The 18,418-nt window shown below is 39.0% G+C and overlaps 3 protein-coding genes across 4 annotated transcripts; 2 read left to right on the top strand and 1 right to left on the bottom strand.

Moving 5' to 3' along the window:
• Positions 1 to 1,795: 1,795 nt before the first annotated feature.
• Positions 1,796 to 3,691, top strand: LOC141754921 (uncharacterized; the record flags this gene model as incomplete). The annotated part of the gene is made up of 1 exon (XM_074614352.1): positions 1,796 to 3,691. A coding segment is annotated over one exon (1,650 nt), but the record flags the coding sequence as incomplete, so codon positions are not given.
• Positions 3,692 to 5,771: 2,080 nt separating this feature from the next.
• LOC141754140 (uncharacterized) lies at positions 5,772 to 10,186 on the bottom strand. The gene is made up of 2 exons (XM_074613027.1): positions 9,335 to 10,186; positions 5,772 to 7,684 (listed from the first exon to the last, which is right to left on the bottom strand). Exons 1-2 carry the CDS (start codon positions 9,525 to 9,527, stop codon positions 6,642 to 6,644), a joined length of 1,236 nt encoding a protein of 411 aa, XP_074469128.1. The 5' UTR covers positions 9,528 to 10,186; the 3' UTR covers positions 5,772 to 6,641.
• A 1,042-nt stretch (positions 10,187 to 11,228) lies between these two features.
• Positions 11,229 to 17,572, top strand: LOC141754114 (uncharacterized). 2 transcript variants are annotated; one of them, XM_074612971.1, is made up of 3 exons: positions 11,308 to 11,446; positions 12,172 to 12,363; positions 13,668 to 17,572. In XM_074612971.1, exons 2-3 carry the CDS (start codon positions 12,210 to 12,212, stop codon positions 15,353 to 15,355), a joined length of 1,842 nt encoding a protein of 613 aa, XP_074469072.1. In that variant the 5' UTR covers positions 11,308 to 11,446; positions 12,172 to 12,209; the 3' UTR covers positions 15,356 to 17,572. The 2 variants fall into 2 exon arrangements, with proteins under 2 accessions (XP_074469073.1, XP_074469072.1); XM_074612972.1 differs by lacking the exon at positions 12,172 to 12,363 and having other exon boundaries at positions 11,229 to 11,450; positions 13,726 to 16,636.
• The last annotated feature ends 846 nt before the right edge of the window (positions 17,573 to 18,418 follow it).

The raw sequence follows: 18,418 nt of genomic DNA, 5'->3' as shown, positions 1-18,418 counted from the left end.
ACCGCACATTTAGTTTAGTTATGCAGGTTGTCAGCTGTGTGTCTGCCCGGCTTAACGATAGCGATTGTCCGATAAACAGTGTGTGTATTTGTGCTACGTTAGCACCTCTAGCATTGCCGGAGGCTTCTTGCTCGGCGGCGCCTCCACACACATACAATCGATCAGCGTGACGTAATTTTAAAGGGTGTCCGTGTGTGTGGCGGCGGTGAGTGTTGGGGTTGTTGGTGTCGTTATAGCTGTGAACGTAGGTAAAGCAGTGTGTGTACAGTTTATTTGTTGCTGACTAAATGCCACGAAATTACAACTCCTCCGTTACGCTCACGCGAGCCGGAGAGACCGGAGCCGCCTTCCTGTATCCTGCAACTCCGGCTCCGCCTCTTAGGGTGGGCTGTTAAGGTGGACCCGCTTTTCTCCTTAAAGTGACGAGCCGCTCCTCTGAGCCGCTCAGCTTTTTAATTAATTATAAATATTTCTTTTAACCGATAGCGTTAATCGGTTAAAATGCTTAATGCCGGTTAATGGTTTAACGGTTAATTATGAACATCCCTAGTGGTAACCTTGTGTTAACTGTCATAATGTTATGCATTGACGGTAATTCCCTCAGGCAAAGTCTGCAGGAATGCAGACTTACAGGAAGTGTTTGTCACAAAATTTCAGTGAGAGAGAATTCAAGGACTTGATGATTTGACAGTGGGACGGCTCTAAACACAGGACATTGGGGTTGGGCCGATGTACGCAGCTGTGCAATGCATTCTGGTGGTGTGGCGGCACGATTCGAGAGACGTGGCGTCACGTCGTCTGCTCCTCATTTGCATAAAGTTGAGGTCTAAACAACTTTATGCAAATCCGGTGCTAAAGGCGTGGGAACGTGTTTCAAGTGGGGGGTGCTGTGTGGATGACGCAATATGTGTGACTTGTGGGTAATTTTGAGCGTCAACCACTTTATTTCCTGCACTCTGGTGAATTTTTATGCACCAATTTATGGTGGAAGTGTATAAAATCTAAAAATATAATGGAATATATTTCAGTCAGGCCCTCAGGCATTCTGTATTAATATTTACTCTCCTGTAGATCAATTTCTCTCATTTAATAATATCTCTGCTGAGTCATGTAGGCATCATTTACTCTTCCACCCTCTTTTGTGTGTTTTGTTTGGGGAAGTAACCTCTTTAAATGTGCTTGTGGCATCATATTCACAGTCTGTAGTAGCCTACATTCATTCACTTTCATAGCTTACATATCTTTCAGCAAGATTTCTGCTCATGTTCAAAACTTTCTGCACATTCAAAACGTGTCCCACGTATCTGTGTGCTCGGAGAAGTCGAGAATATTGACGTAATATTTTGAGGGAAATGTTGTAATATTACCAGAGTAAAGTTGCATTTAGAATAAAATAGAAAATACTTTATTGTTTGCTTTTCATGTACAAAAGGCAGAAATTGGTCTTTGGTTTGCATGTGCAAAAACTGCTATTACAAGTTAATATTAAAACAACATATCACATCCAGACAGCACATATTAAAACACAATACACCAATAAAAGCTGCATTAAGAATGAGCACCATGTACCAGCACTGAATGAAGGGTAAATAAATAGATATAGGTGGTGGGCTGTCCTCACATATTAAGATGCTTTATGGCAACAGGGACAAATTATTTTTTATTTATGTGTTTTTGTCTAATGTTTTTTTTATGAACCAAACGATTAATCCATAATGAAATTAATCCATGAAAATAATTTGTAGCTGCGGCCCTAGAGTAATTCAATGTCATAGTTTCTTTAACATGAAATTACAGTTTTCCAAGACGTGTCTGTACTTCCTTCTGTCCTGCAGACGTCCAGCAGCTGTTGGTGGTTAAAGAAGATGTTCTCCCTGAGCAGCAGGAGTGGAGCTCCAGTCTGGACCAGGAGGACCCAGAGCCCCCACACTTTAAAGAGGAACAGGAGAAACTCTGGACCAGTCAGGAGGGAGAGCAGCTTCAAGGGCTGGAGGAGGCTGATATCAAGTTCCCTTTCTCTCCTGTCTCTGGGAAGAGTGAAGATGATGAAGAGGAACCTCAGTCCTCACAGCTTCATGAAAGACAAACTGAACAGATGGAAACAGAAGCTGATGGAGAGGACTGTGGAGGACCAGAACCAGCAAGGAACTCAGATCCAGAGACCAGAGAACCTCAGTCAAGTTCCAGCTCGCTGAATAATGTTGAAATTCTTGTCGGTGACTGGAGATTTGTTGCTCTTGAGAAACGATTTTGCTGCTCTCAGTGTGGGAAACGATTTTGGACCAGGGGACATCTGAGGAGACACATAAGATCTCATACTGGAGAGAAACCTTTCAGCTGCTCAGTTTGTAAGAAATCTTTTGCACGGAAAGGACATGTACCGTTACACATGAGACTCCACACAGGAGAGAAACCTTTCAGCTGCAGTGTTTGTGACAAAAGATTCACTTGGTCGAATCAGGTCAAACTACATAAATGTGTTGGTCATCAGTCCTCACAGCTTCATCAAACTCAAACTGAGGAAAACAGAGACGCAGAGCCTCCAGCCAGCAGCTCAACTAAACAGATAGAAACAGAAGCTGATGGAGAGGACTGTGGAGGACTAGAACCAGCCAGGAACTCAGTTCTAGATAGACATCCAGAATCAGATACTGTTGACAAGACTGGAGACTCTTCTGAACCTGAGACTGATAACAGTGATGATTGGAAGGAGACCAGAGAACCTCAGTCAGGTTTAAGCTCTCTGAATAATGATAAAATTCCTGTCAGTGATTCCAGATGTAGTACTGACAGGAACTTCATCATTATTGATGATGATGATGAAGTTCCTGTCAGTGATTCCAGATGTAGTGCTGGTGAGAAACCATTTAACTGCTCTGAGTGTGATAAAAGATTTGACATCAAGATAGCTCTGACGAGCCACATGAGATATCATAAACTGGAAAGAAATTTCAGCTGCTCAGTCTGTGAGAAATCTTTTGCACGGATTGGAAGTTTAGAGAAACACATGAGAATCCACAACGGAGAGAAACCATTCAGCTGCACAATCTGTGATAAAGCTTTCACTGAATGTGGAAATCTGAAGAGACACTTGAGATGTCACACAGGAGAGAGACCATTTAGCTGCTCAGTTTGTAACAAAACCTATGCACAGAGAAGAAGTTTACTGTTACACACGAGAAGTCACACAGGAGAGAAACCATTCAGCTGCTCAGTTTGTGAGAAAAGTTTTGTGTCGAATGCACATTTGAAGAATCACATGAAAACTCATACAGGAGAGAAACCGTTTAGTTGTTCAGTTTGTGGTAAAAGATTTTCAGAAAAAAGTTCTATAACTCACCACATGGTCGTCCACACGAGGGAGAAACGATTCAGCTGCAGTGTTTGTAACAGAAGATTTGCCTGGCGGCGACAAATCAAATCACATAAATGTGTTGGTCATTAGAGTCAGACTGAGGAGAACAGAGAGGCAGAGCCTCCAGCCAGAAGCTCAACTGAACACATGATAACACAAAATCTCTTCATTAATGACATCATTACGGACCTCTCCTCATTAGTGACATCATCGGTGACCTCTCCTCATTTTGTTTAACCTTTATTAAGTCATACATTTTCAATGTGTTGTGTTGACAATGTAACACATGTAGCATTTATTCAAATTTACAATTGAAATAAAAGTAGTGACCTCTTCTCATTAATGATATCATCATTGACGTCTCCTCATTAATGACCTCATTAGCGACCTCTACTCATTAATGACCTCATCAGCGAGCGACCTCTATTCATTAATGACATCATCAGCGACCTCTCCTCATTAATTACCTCATCAGCGACCTCTACTCATTAATGACCTCATCAGCGAGCGACCTCTACTCATTAATGACATCATCAGCGAGCGACCTCTACTCATTAATGACATCATCAGCGACCTCTACTCATTAATGACATCATCAGCGACCTCTGTCTGCAGCCTCACAGGCCAACAAGGACTCCCTGAAGAATATCGGAGAGGGCGCGGCGGTCATGTTGAGCCCACTGGGTGAGTGATGTCATTGTTTTTCTGTTTTTTTTACTAAGACAAATAATATTTAACAATAAATAACTTATACGGTACAAACATATCTGAGATTATGTACGCTCCCCCTGGCCACAAGTCGTCGTGGCCAAGAGAGCACCAGCCATTTTGTTTTAATGTATTTATTTATGTTGATATCACTGTTAACATCGTGCAGGTTTCAGATTGGCAGGAAGTCTTTTCAAAGTAAGACTGCCATTCTAAGAGGATCTGTTTGCTGCTAAGGATGAATGAGGTTTAAACAGGAAGTGGTGTGTGTGTGTGTGTGTGTGTGTGCGTGTGCGTGTAACACGAAGGCCAGAGGACGAAGGTTAACCCCCTCCCCCCCAGAATGGGAGGCAGAGGTGGGCAGAGCCTGAATCATCCTCATCATCATCCTCATCATCATCAGAAGAAACCGGCCAGTGTGCTCGCCAGTGTGCTCACCTGTGTGACATTTACAGGTAGTGGTTGACCCTTCCGGGTTTTTCAATGGCCGATATATAATATATCTTATACTATATATATACAGTATATATATATATATTATATTATATGTATAATATATCTTATATTATATATAATGCCAATATGTTGTTGTTGTGTTTTTTTTGCATCTGATAAAATCCAACAATTTAATAGTGATAAATAATGAGTAACAAAATTGCTAAATTTAAAACAGTAATTGTCTCTGTTTGCTTCAGTAGATGTGCACTGCCTGCCGTGCACTTATTTTAAATTTAAAGTATCAATATTATGACATAATATTATTGTTAGCCCTATAGAAAAAAAGTAATTACTAAAATATACAGCATTAACAAGATTGATTTTAAAATAATGCAACTGCTGAGTCAACTGCTGTTTCTTATTGTTTTATATTTAGTTTATAATATCTGTGATATATTCGATGGACATGGAAACTGTAGTAACGGTGTAATGTTGCCGGTATGATGTCATTATGATTATCAACAGATCATTTTCACTGTTTATTGACAAGTCTGATGTGTCTGGAGTGGGGCTATCAATCGATTAAAATTGTTAAATAATCTCACATTTTTTATCTGTTCTAAATGTACCTTAAAGGGAGATTTGTCAAGTATTTAATACTCTTATCAACATGGGAGTGGACAAATATGCTGCTTTATGCAAATGTGTGTATATATTTATTCTTGTAAATCAATTAACAACACAAAACAATGAATATTTGTGGTTCTTTTTAGACCATTTGTGAATGATGTATTTTCCATATAAAATAAACAGGTTCTAAATAAACAGTCTTTTACAATCAATATTCTTATCATAACATTTTTTATAGATCTTTTTTTTTTCTAAATGAGTAATTGAACCAATCAACATTTTAAGGAAACATCCGGCTTGACTTAAACATCGCTCTCCTAACTTTGGTAAACAAAATCTAACGAATAAATACACATACACATTTTAATGAATTGTTCTTTATTATAAAAATATAAACCAACCGCTTGGTAAAAAAATCTTCAAATTAACAGGAATTATAATTCAGGTGTAAACCTTTTTAATGCAGCAACAAATTGGTCAATTAAAATTCCAGCAGTGCAATCTGTTGGTGATGCAGAGAATCTACTGTTGGCTGCAGCTAATATGTTTTAAACCTAAAACATTGTCTACAAACTGGACAGCTATACAACTTCAGTCCTGTGTGAATTGTCATGTGACTAAATAATTGTCCCTTTTGTAAAAATCTTTTACTGAAAACTCAGCAACTGAATGGTTTCTCTCCTGAGTGAGTTTTCTTTTGCACATTCAGACTTGACTTAGAGCTAAATGTTTTACCACACTCAGAGCAGGTATTACATTTCATATCACTTACAGGGACTTTTTCAGAGAGTTTAAAGGTTCTCTGGTCTCCTTCCAATCATCACTGTCATAAGTCTCAAGTTCAGAAGAGTCTCCAGTCTTGTCAACAGTATCAAGTTGTAAATGTCTATTTGGATCAGAGTTCCTGGCTGGTTCTGGTCCTCCACAGTCCTCTCCATCAGCTTCTGTTTCCATCTGTTCAGTTGAGCTGCTGGCTGGAGACTGCCTCTCTGTTCTCCTCAGTTTGAGTTTGATGAAGCTGTGAGGACTGGTCATCAACATATTATGTCTTTTGACCTGATGACACCAGGCAAATCTTCTGTTACAAACACTGCAACTGCATCGTTTCACCTCTGTGTGGTAGGGCTGTCCAAAATACCATTTTTTGTACGCTTCAAAGTTTCGGTGAATAATATTTAAAGGTATTCGAAGCTTCGACGTGTTCTTCTGTCTGTCGGTCTCCCACGTTTCAGTCCCGCTGCCGCTCCTCTACATGCAACAAACAATGATATCCGTCTATAACTAATTATAATTCATGTTGAATATTAATAATTAATAATGTATTTCATGGGCAATTTTTGGATTCATACTTTATTATAATATACTTATATTTAAAAAAATGAAGCATTCAAATACTGATTTGGAGATTGACTACCATGGCAATGGTCGAAGCTTTGAAGAAATCGGGTCAGCCCTAAGGGAAAGCCATGTGTCTCAGTTTTCCACTTTCAATGAAAGTTTTACTGCACACTTAGCAGCTGAAAGGTTTCCTTCCTGTGTGGGTTCTCATGTGCATCTTTACATGTCCACTTGCTCTAAAAGCTCTATCACAAACTGAGCACCTGAAAGGTTTCTCTCCTGTGTGGATTCTCATGTGTTTCTTTAAACTTCCATTCTCTGAAAAATGTTTCTTACAAACTGAGCAGCTGAAAGGTTTCTCTCCTGTGTGGATTCTCATGTGTTTCTTTAAACTTCCATTCTCTGAAAAATCTTTCTTACAAACTGAGCAGCTGAAAAGTTTCTCTCCTGTGTGGACTCTTATGTGTTTCTGTAAACTTCTACTATGTGTAAAAGGTTTCTTACAAAATGAGCAGCTGAATCTTTTCTCTCCTGTGTGGGTTCTCTTGTGTTGCTGTAGATTTCCACTCTCTGTAAAAGATTTATTACAAACTGAGCAGCTGTAGGGTTTCTCTCCTAGGTGGATTCTCATGTGTTTCTGTAAATCTCCACGCTGTGTAAAAGCTTTCGTACAAACTGAGCAGCTGAAAGGTTTCTCGCCTTTATGAAATCTCAAGTGTATATTAAGATTTGTCTTATAGTCAAATCTTTTCCCACACTCAGAGCAGCTAAATTTTTTTTCACTATCACTACATCTTGAATCACTGACACGGGCTGGATGTCTATCTGGATCTGAGTTCCTGGCTGGTTCTGGTCCTCCACAATCCTCTCCATCAGCTTTTGTTTCCATCTGTTCAGTTTGTCTTTGATAAAGTTGTGAGGACTGAGGTTTCTCTTCATCATCTTCACTCTTCACAGGGACAGGAGTGAATGGGAAATTGGTGATATCAGCCTCCTCCAGCCCTTGAAGCTGCTCTCCCTCCTGACTGGTCCAGAGTTCCTCCTGACTGGTCCAGAGTTCCTCCTGACTGGTCCAGAGTTCCTCCTGACTGATCCAGTGTTCCTTCTGTTCCTCTTTAATGTGTGGGGGCTCTGGGTCCTCTTGGTCCAGACTGGAGCTCCACTCCTGCTGCTCAGGGGGAACCTCTTCTTTAACCACCAACAGCCGCTGGACATCTGCAGGAAACAGGAAACACACACAGAGAAATGTTGTTGTTCATTCACATCACAGCTCAAAAACTTCTACTGACCACTGTATGGAGGACGGAACCTGCCAACATCAAAAACCTCAGGGAGATGACTGGCAGTGAGTCCGAAACAGTTGAGCTTCAGACGGTTGATCTGCACACCTGTATCGGGCTGATACTGACTCATATACATGGATCGGGTATCGGTGACAATGGGGCCGATATATTCAGTTCATTTCTTTGTTTATATCTCATATACATTATATACTGGAATTTGAATTCCTGTTTAAGTTTTGAGCAATTTGTTGCTGCACTAAAAATGTTTACACTACATCACACTTAGAAGATTTTTGACCATGTTACTGATGTACAATTTATTATTTTAATGATAAATAACAATTCAGTAAATGCATATCTATGTATTTATTTGTTACATTTAGTTTTACAAAGTTAATAAAGCGATGTTTAAGTCAAGCCTGATGTTCCCTTACACATAACAGAATAATCCCAGACACTTCCACACAGTGAGGCATACAGCTGATTAAACACTGGTATCGGAAAAATAAAGATGGGAGTCGGAGTTTAACACAAACATTTCAGATGAGTATTGGAGAAACGTGGAAAATACATCAACCATCCACCAATTTTTTTTTTTGGCGAGAAATTTGAATATATCCAGTTGTTTGAAGGAGATGTTTTCACATCAATATAAAATAGATATTAGAGAGAGAATTATGACCTGTTTAACTTCCTAACACTAGCTCCAAACAGCTTGCCAAGATTTTTTCAATCAAAGCAAATATTTAAATAATCATAATCATTTGAATTGTGTGTTTTTATGCAAACAACCACTATAGATGACAATAACAAAGTACAGTATTGTGTACAGTAACCCAAAACATAGGGCTCCCCAGAAGATTGAACACTGTAATTTACCATGTATAAAATGTTTTTTGTGTAAAATATATTGAAGATTGAATGACATCAGATCTAAAATGATATTCCTTCATTTAGTGCAGAGATTTCTGAGTGACAGACAAAATAAATATACTTGTCTGCCACAATGGCAGGAAGTGAAGAAAGTTAACTTCAAACCCTGCCTGTATCTGTTCCTTTTGTCTGTGGGTATGACTGTATACATGCCAATATATTGTTGATATGTGAATAACCTTAGAAAACATCAATAAAAACTAAAGTGAAAAAAACCCCACTGGTGTCGGATCGGTATCGGCCGATACCCAAAGTCAAGATATCGGTATCGGAACTGAAAAAGTCGGATCGGTGTATCTCTAGCCAAACATATCCGGTATATTTTGACATTGTAATGAAAAACTAAACAAAGAGGCATTCACGAGGAGGCTACGTGTTCACTTCCTGCTTTCAACAGCTGTAACTATGACGACCACAGACGCGTTCAGCTGAAGGTCGACCGATAAACCGAAACATCGTTCAGTCAACATGAAGAGAACCAACCTGCTCTGGTAGAACCAGAGAGAGAACAGAGAGAGAAGAAGTAAAGAGAACCAACCTGCTCTGGTAGAACCAGAGAGAGAACAGAGAAGAAGAAGTAAAGAGAACCAACCTGCTCTGGTAGAACCAGAGAGAGAACAGAGAAGAAGAAGAAGTAAAGTGAACCAACCTGCTCTGTGTAACTGAAGCTGAGGGTTGAAAACAGCGTCCAGTAGTTTCTGTTGTCGCTCGTTCTCCTCTTTTGATCGAGAGAGTTCCTCCTCGTACTCTGCTATCGTTCTTTCAAACAGCCCACATATCTCTTCAGCAGCCGCAGTTAGTCGCTGCTTCACCAACGCTCTCAGCATTTGGACTTTACACATTTTACCACAATGACAGAAACTTGCTCTCCATCAAACTCCGTCAGAAACACAGTTTGCTCTCCATCAAACTCCGTCAGAAACACAGTTTGCTCTCCATCAAACTCCGTCAGAAACACAGTTTGCTCTCCATCAAACGGTCACTCTGACTAGCAGCTGTGTTGCTAACCAGCTAGCATGCTAAGCTAACTTCAGTAGCTTTGTAGGCTACCGGGAGATGAGTCAGAGGTCAGACCTTCAGAATAAAAGCTGAAGAGCACAAAGTCCATTCAGACAGGTTGATCCAGACACACAGAGGCTCTGATGGATCAGAACTGTTGGAGCCCACACACATTTAAATCTCTTAAATCAGCAAAAAGGACAACAACAGCTACAACGAGAAGCCATCTTGTTCCAAGGTACCACTTCCGGTGTATTTGAATTTCTGGGGTTCAAAATAAAAGCAGCAAGGGTTCCCTGAAGCCATACCTACACCTGTAAAAGATGTTTTTTTAAGACATAACAGACCTAAAAGAAAACATTGTTTTCTAAAAAGGCAAATTCAGCAATCATTCACTTATTACTGCAATATATGAGATATAAATCTTATCCTATTTTATTGTATTTTTCTCTTTTATCTAAAGTAGTTTGTACGTACAGTTATGTAGAGATTTGTAAATACAGTGTTTTTCATACCTACCTTGTGTCTTTGTGTGAGTTTTTGTGATCTATTGCTATCTTAGCTTTCACCAACACTAGCTAGCTAGGAAACACTAAACATCGTAGATTCAGAGAGAGAGACGTCATTACAATACTTTAGGCTGTGTCGTCATTCTAATGACATATTTTCACAGTCTGATACTTCAACAGTTTTACCACAAACTGAGACTTTCTGGACTTGAAAAATTAGTTTTTCTAGTTTTTCCGGTGTGTCCCTCACCGTCAGCTCTAGTCTGACCGTGTCAGAGTTTTTTCGGCCAATTCAGTACGTTGAATCGTCGGCGGTGCTCGTCGGTGAGAGAAATAATTCTGATTGGCTGTTCAATCAGTGCAGGAGAAGAGAAACTGAAGTGAGGAAAGCAAGCCAACGATTTAAGTTTTGTGTGTGTCGTATTTCTAATGATGTATTTTCACAGTCTGATACTTCAACAGTTTTACCACAAACTGAGACTTTCTGGACTTGAAAAAATATCTTTTAAATGTTCAAACATCATCTGTGTGATTCATGGAGCAATTCAAAGGAAATAAAAAAAATATTATCTCTGCATTGACTACCGTTCATATTTTTTCCGAAATAAGGTCCCATGGTGGTCACGGGATGAGGGGCGACTTCATCTCTCTATTAGCACAAATTAGAGGATGACAAATTTCACTAATGCAAATCCCGGTGGTCTAAATGTGAATGTTTAATCAACGTCTTTGAATAGTCGATGAAAAAACTTTAACTTTTGAACGAATTTTGACGTCTTTTCAACAGAAAAAATGTTCACTGGATTGTGTTGAGAAATGTTTTGAAGCTTTTGTTTCCAAGTTGAAGAATGAACCTTCAAGGTCAATGAATGTCTTTCTTTAAAAAGTCTATTTTAATCATTTATCTTCCTGCGTGGGTTTTTCTGAGGAAGCCAGTAATTTCAGTAACACCTCTGGACTTTTATTTTGAAGGTGCCCCGGAAGCTGTATTCTTTACTGAGGCTAACTTCACACTACTTGATCAAGATGGCGTCCAGCAGCAACATGGATGTTAGCAGAGTCTCTTTGTTGTGTAGAGAAAGTGTGTAAAGTGAAGCAGCGACTAACTGCGGCTGCTGAAGAGATATGTGGGCTGTTTGAAAGAACGATAGCAGAGTACGAGGAGGAACTCTCTCGATCAAAAGAGGAGAACGAGCGACAACAGAAACTACTGGACGCTGTTTTACACCCTCAGCTTCAGTTACACAGAGCAGGTTGGTTCTCTTTACTTCTTCTTCTCTCTGTTCTCTCTCTGGTTCTACCAGAGCAGGTTGGTTCTCTTTACTTCTTCTTCTCTCTGTTCTTTCTCTGGTTCTACCAGAGCAGGTTGGTTCTCTTTACTTCTTCTTCTCTCTGTTCTTTCTCTGGTTCTACCAGAGCAGGTTGGTTCTAATCTTTCTAACCTTTAATAATGAACTTATTTTGGGGGTAAATACACATAAAAGACAACATCCGCTCTTATGGCGGGTTTTAGAAGTCTGCTCGTTGCCTTCAGCAGCCGAAGGAATACCTGCTTTCATAATATCACTGGAGTCAATATATTATAGTATAGTAGTATATTATGTAGCCTACTGTAAAGTAATAATATAGTATGCAGTATGCTGTATATATATATATACTACTATACTATAATATCACACTACAGCTCGATGCTCTCTTGAAGCATTCTCAACAGACGTACAGTATAGGCCTTGGTCGTGGTGGGTGTTGTGAGGTCGTCCATATATGCTCTGACAGGCGACACATATTTATTTATATGTGCATAGTGGTCAAATGTTTATTTACCTTGTTCAACTTTGTTTTCCCTGTTTTTATCCGTAGGTCTATTTTTCTGTGTTTGTACATTGAGAGCAGCAGATCTCAGCAGAGTCAGATTCCTTGTATGTGTTAACGCTTACTTGGCCGTTAAAGCTGATTCTGAATCTGATTCCGGTTTCAGGCGGTCCTTGGAACCAGATCCAGTAATTACTGACGATAATGGAGCCTGAGGATACCGATGTCGGAACCGATCCACAAGTGGTACGCCGGAGACCTCCGAGGGAGGTTAGACCTCCACCACACCTGTCTGATTATGCTGTTGACTACCTCCCCATGGCCGAGCTGCACCAAACACATCTGACCCAAGAAGACGGTAAGAAGTCACAATCCAGCTCAGCCCGTAGAAGCCCAGATCTACTGCTTCACTTTAGGGCTGCCCCATATTTATTTATCCATTAAGTACGAGCCGGGCAGCTTCTTCTTCTTGTTCTTCTGCTTCTTCTTCTTGTTCTTCTGCTTCTTCTTGTTGTTGTTCTGCTTCTTCTTCTTGTTCTTCTTCTTCTTCTTCCTCTAGTAGTGCTTAATGCAGTTTAGATAATCACTGTCAAATGTATTTTTGAATCAGTGAGGGGCAACATACTGTAACGACAGACTGTAACGTTAGTTTAATCCATGTTCTCACTCATACATGGTCATTAACTCTCGGACATCCAGGATTCTACGACCACATTCAGCGGCCACAACGATCTGCCACTCTGTCATATGTAATTTCATTGTTTATTTCCCATAATTTCTAGTAACTTCATCAAACAAATGCATTATTTGTGTGCTTGTGAAGACAAACAAAATATAACAGATCATAGAGCACGATCGACAACCTTTTCAATGTCCTGTTATATGTAAGAGATAATGAGGCCAGAATAAGAGGATGGTTGCCTCCACAAACTCTATTAATTCCTGCTTATGGACACCTCGAAGGGCATTATCCTGCATATATCATGGTCACATGGTCACAAAAAAATTAAGACCATTAGTTTATATTTTCATGCGTTTTACAACCAAAATCTAAAGTATTTTACAAACCATAAGGTTGTTATGCAATGGAAAGGTAGTAGTTCACTACACTAGCAAATAGGATGAACCTTAGATACGACTTGGCAACGGGAGATATTTCTAGTCCGCTCAGCTCATAGAACCCTTATGAACGTTGTGCTAGCAAGATTCAAAGTCAATAACATTGCATACGGTTGAAAAACAGTATAATATAACAATATAATTTGACAGTGTGTTTAACAATAAGACTAGCTAGCTATCCAGCCATGTCATTGTCCCCACATCAATATCACAAACAAATGAGAGGCCCTGTGTAACTAGTTAGTAGGTGTCTTTTATCAGGATTAAATGGACACCCTGCAGCCAATCAGCATCGAGTATTCCCCCAGACCATGGTATAATCATGAGTTAAAATGTAAGTTGCCATATAAATTCTTATTTTTATTATATATTATTATATTTAATATCATGTAATGGGGTTGCATTGTATTGTATGATGGGCTTTGGGGACCCAAGGTAAAGCAGATGATGTCATTGTGAACTTGCATCATTATCAGAGTGAATTTTGCTGAATAGCAATCTATTATTATCATTCATATTAACAGCTGTTTGTTTGTATTTCAGTTTTACCTTCAGATGTACAAAAAGTGATTGTTGGTGAAGAAGAGCAGCAGGACTGGAGCTCCAGTCTGGACCAGGAGGACCCAGAGCCCCCACACATTAAAGAGGAACAGGAGGATCTCTGGACCAGTCAGGAGGGAGAGCAGCTTCAAGGGCTGGAGGAGGCTGATATCAAGTTCCCATTCACTCCTGTCCCTGTGAAGAGTGAAGATGATGAAGAGAAACCTCAGTCCTCACAGCTTCATCAAAGACAAACTGAACAGATGGAAACAGAAGCTGATGGAGAGGACTGTGGAGGAGCAGAACCAGCCAGGAACTCAGATCCAGATAGATATCCAGATCCGGATACTGATGACAAATTTGGAGACTCTTCTGAACTTGAGACTGATAACAGTGATGATTGGAAGGAGACCAGAGAGCCTCAGTCACGTTTAAACTCTCTGAATAATGATGTAGTCCCTGTCAGTGATTCCAGATGTAGTGCTGGTGAGAAACCATTTAGCTGCTCTGAGTGTCATAAACGATTTGGCTTTAAGGGAGATCTGAAGATACACATGAGATCTCACACAGGAGATGAACCTTTCAGCTGCTCAGTTTGTAAGAAATCTTTTTCAGAGAATGGAATTTTACAGAGACACATGAAAATCCACACAGGAGAGAAACCGTTCAGCTGCTCAGTTTGTGGTAAAACTTTCTTACAAAGTGATCATCTAAAGATACACATGAGAATCCACACAGGAGAGAAACCTTTCAGCTGCTCAGTTTGTGATAAAGCTTTCAGTGAAAGTGGACATCTAAAGAGACACATGAGAAGCCACACAGGAGAGAAACTGTTCAGTTGCTCAGTTTGTGATAAAGCTTTCATTCAATGTGGACATCTGAAGACACACATGAGAATCCACACAGGAGAGAAACCTTTCAACTGCTCGGTTTGTAAGAAACCTTTTAGACAGCGTGGAGCTTTACAGAAACACATGAGATCTCACACTGGAGAGAAACCTTTCAGTTGCTCGGTTTGTAAGAAATCTTTTACACAGCGTGAAGCTTTACAGAAACACATGAGATCTCACACTGGAGAGAAACCTTTCAGCTGCTCAATGTGTGATAAAAGCTTTGCTGTAAGAGGAAAATTAAAGACACACATGATATCTCACACAGGAGAGAAACCTTTCAGCTGCTCAGTTTGTGATAAAGCTTTCAGTGAAAGTGGACATCTGAAGAGACACATGATAATCCACACAGGAGAGAAACCTTTCAGCTGCTCGGTTTGTAAGAAACCTTTTAGACAGCGTGGAGATTTACAGAAACACATGAGATCTCACACTGAAGAGAAACCTTTCAGCTGCTCGGTTTGTAAGAAACTTGTTAGACAGCGTGGAGATTTACAGAAACACATGAGATCTCACACAGGAGAGAAACCTTTCAGCTGCTCAGTTTGTAAGAAATATTTTACAGAGAGTGGAAGTTTACAGAAACACATGAGAATCCACACAGGAGAGAAACCTTTCAGCTGCTCAGTTTGTGACCAAAGATTCACTTGGTCTTCTCAATTCAAAAACCATTTGAAAAAACACAAAAACCAGTCCTCTCAGCTTCATCAAACTCAAACTGAGGAGAACAGAGAAGCAGAGCCTCCAGCCAGCAGCTCAACTGAACAGATGGAAACAGAAGCTGATGGAGAGGACTGTTGAGGACCAGAACCTGTCAGAAACTCAGATCCAGATAGATATCCAGAATCAGATACTGATGACGAAACTGGAGACTTCTGAACCTGAGACTGATGACAAGAGTCAGACTGGAAACCTAAAGTTTTAAACAAAAGATTCACCAGGCTGTCACATATCAAAATCATCAGTGTTTTTTTGACAGCAACAGCAGTAAATCTGCCGGTTCAGATGAAACTTTCAGCGGTACCCATCTAACGAGAATCAGTGTTATTAGTGGGGTGAGGTGCCTGCGCAGAGCCAAAGGATATTAAAAGACAATACCCACCCCAGCAACAGCCTGTATTGCTGCTGCTATCTGTCAAGCAATACAGAAGTATCAGCTGTCATACTGTCGCATCTCTGGGAGGTCAGTTCTTGACTGCCTGCATGCTTTAAAGCTGATGAAATGAAAAATGCCCTTTTAACTCTTTTAGATCACATCCTCAGTCATATTTTACATCTATTTAACAATGGATGTAAAAAACAAAATACGAAAAAATCTTTTACTTCCGGTAAAACAAAATGATGCGTGCTTATGTAAGCTAGCACCAACCAATTTCAACCAATAATATCATGACATCCATCCATCAATCAAGCTGTAACTTTTAGCGACGAGGGACGTGTGTGTGGAGCCACAGTCCTCTGTAGCTCCGTATCACGCTACATTCTAAGCACGGCCACTTTTAGCGGTCCAATGAAATGCACAGGATTTGATTTAAATCCCTTTTGTAACTGTACACAGCTCAAATATTCCGTTTCACTGGGGAATTAAGATAAGAATCTCACCTTGGGACTATTAATTGGCCTGATAAAGTTGAGTTGTTTTGATTTAGCAAACGCTAGCCATCACAATTTGGATGTAACATTAGGTGTTAATGTTATTTTCATGCTTGCGTATTTGTTCCAAATTCCACTTGTCTAACTTGACGTTAGCGCTCTGGGACTACTCGTTAGTAACGTTACCATTTTGCTGACGATTGAGCTCCTTAGCCAAAGTGCGGAACGTTAGCTCCTGATAGTTCCATTTTGTTTATGCTAAGATGATATTGGCTAATACCGTCATAACCACAACGTAATTAAACAATTTGCTTTGGATTTGTTTTGGAACATGATGGGGCCCTATGAAGTCTGTTTTTTTTTCTCAATTCAGTTTTTTACAATTTAAGCACATTTTATCATCAGAGTTTCATCATGTGGTGGATGAATACAATTCAACAAATCAATACGAAAATATTAAACATGTAATGAATATCAATAAATTTGATGTAACACAACATTGCAATATTTTTTACAAAGAAATTGTTTCAATACAGCGATAAAACAAAACATTCAATCCTCACCTAATTTTTTTGGATGACTAACAGGCGACACCTCCGCCAGGTTTCTGTCTGTTTTTTTCTCTGCTTTGCATCAGCGAGCCTCTCGGCTTGTGTCTTTGAACAGTTCACACATAACGCTCGAGCATCGAGCCAACGCAGGTTTGCCTCTGATCTGGGGCTTTTTGTCGGGGAGCTCCAAAACTGTTGGCGAGTTGAAAATCAGGGCTAAAGTCGCGTAGTGTGAACTTGGCTAGTCATCTCAGACGGCCTCTGCAATGTGACTGTGTGTGGAGGAGATGAGCTTCTCCCTCGGTGAAACGCCGACACAGAAAGCAGCGTGCCCATAAATGACACCAAAACATAACAACATAGTTTTTTTCTGGTCATTTGGCTCAACGCTTAAAGTGGCAGCGAAAACCCTGATTTTTATAAATTTAATCCACATTTTGGTAAATTCCACGATATTCAGCGATTTACAGTTGATTCCATTTATTACCCAATTCCGCGATTCCATCCATGTTTTCTGTATCGAGGAAGTCACAGGGCCCTAGACTCATTAATGAGACAATAGTGTAGACATTTAGCTAAAATGGACCTACATTAGTTTACGTTAGCCGGCACTCTGTGTAGTTGTCTGGTAGATGAAATTATCAATTGCCAAACTGTCCGTCGGGAAATATGCCAAATAAATTCATTCATTCATTCATTAATGGCACGTTATCCTAATATTGTGTTATCTTTATTCAATGCATTTTGAATTTTGGGCTTTGGACTGAGACAATTACAGAGACTGAATGTTGCTGTGAGTGTGTGCTATTATAATAATAATAAAATAATAAATATATTTATCTAGCACTTTTCAAAACAGATGTGTGTATATATATATATATATATATATATATATATATATATATATATAAACAGTATGTGTTTGTGTATAAGAATAATGTATAATCATATTTTATATTGTATTTTATATGCGAGGTCAGATACTGTGTATTGTATATACTATATATATATATATATATATATATTGTATATTGTATTACATATGCATATTGTATATTACAAATAATAATATGCACATATACGAAAAGATAACAACTTGTCAGAATGATTAAGATAAATATGTTTGTAACGAATTGGTATTCTTGATTGATAATGAATTTATATTTTGATAAGGATAATTATATCAGTAATTAATCTATATTTTCGTATGGCAGAGATAAAAGGTAATAATTATTATATTTAGACAAGTTTAGGAAAATTAATTAGAGTATATGTATAACTCAATAAGGAAGCTGGTTAATTATCAGTAAATGACTTATGGAGAAGGGGTGGAATTAAATGAGTTTGTTCTTCTTCTCCCTCCTTTTTGAATATGTAAACCATGGCAACACGTGTTTGACAATTTATTTTGCTTATGCTTTTCATTGTATGTAAATATTACTTTTTTCTGTATGTCCACATGTTTGTATGATCATTCTCTTTTTATGATTATGATTATTGTTATTATTATTAATTTTTTTTTATGTTCGAAATAAATTTTGAAATGAAAATGTTACAAAGTGCTTCACAGGACAATAAAAGCAGATAAAGAAATAAAGAAAAAATGAAAGTAACTGTTAAAACAGAACACATCAATAATAATAATGTAGTAAAATATTGTATATATATATAAATAAATAAATCATCTATTTTAATCATTTATCTTCCTGCGTGTTTTTCT

This window comes from Sebastes fasciatus, chromosome 17, assembly GCF_043250625.1.
Source record: "Sebastes fasciatus isolate fSebFas1 chromosome 17, fSebFas1.pri, whole genome shotgun sequence".
In the NCBI taxonomy this organism is placed as follows: Eukaryota; Metazoa; Chordata; class Actinopteri; order Perciformes; family Sebastidae; genus Sebastes; species Sebastes fasciatus.
The sequence above is the reverse complement of the archived record's forward strand: the minus strand, read 5'-3'. Positions and strand labels throughout refer to the sequence as shown.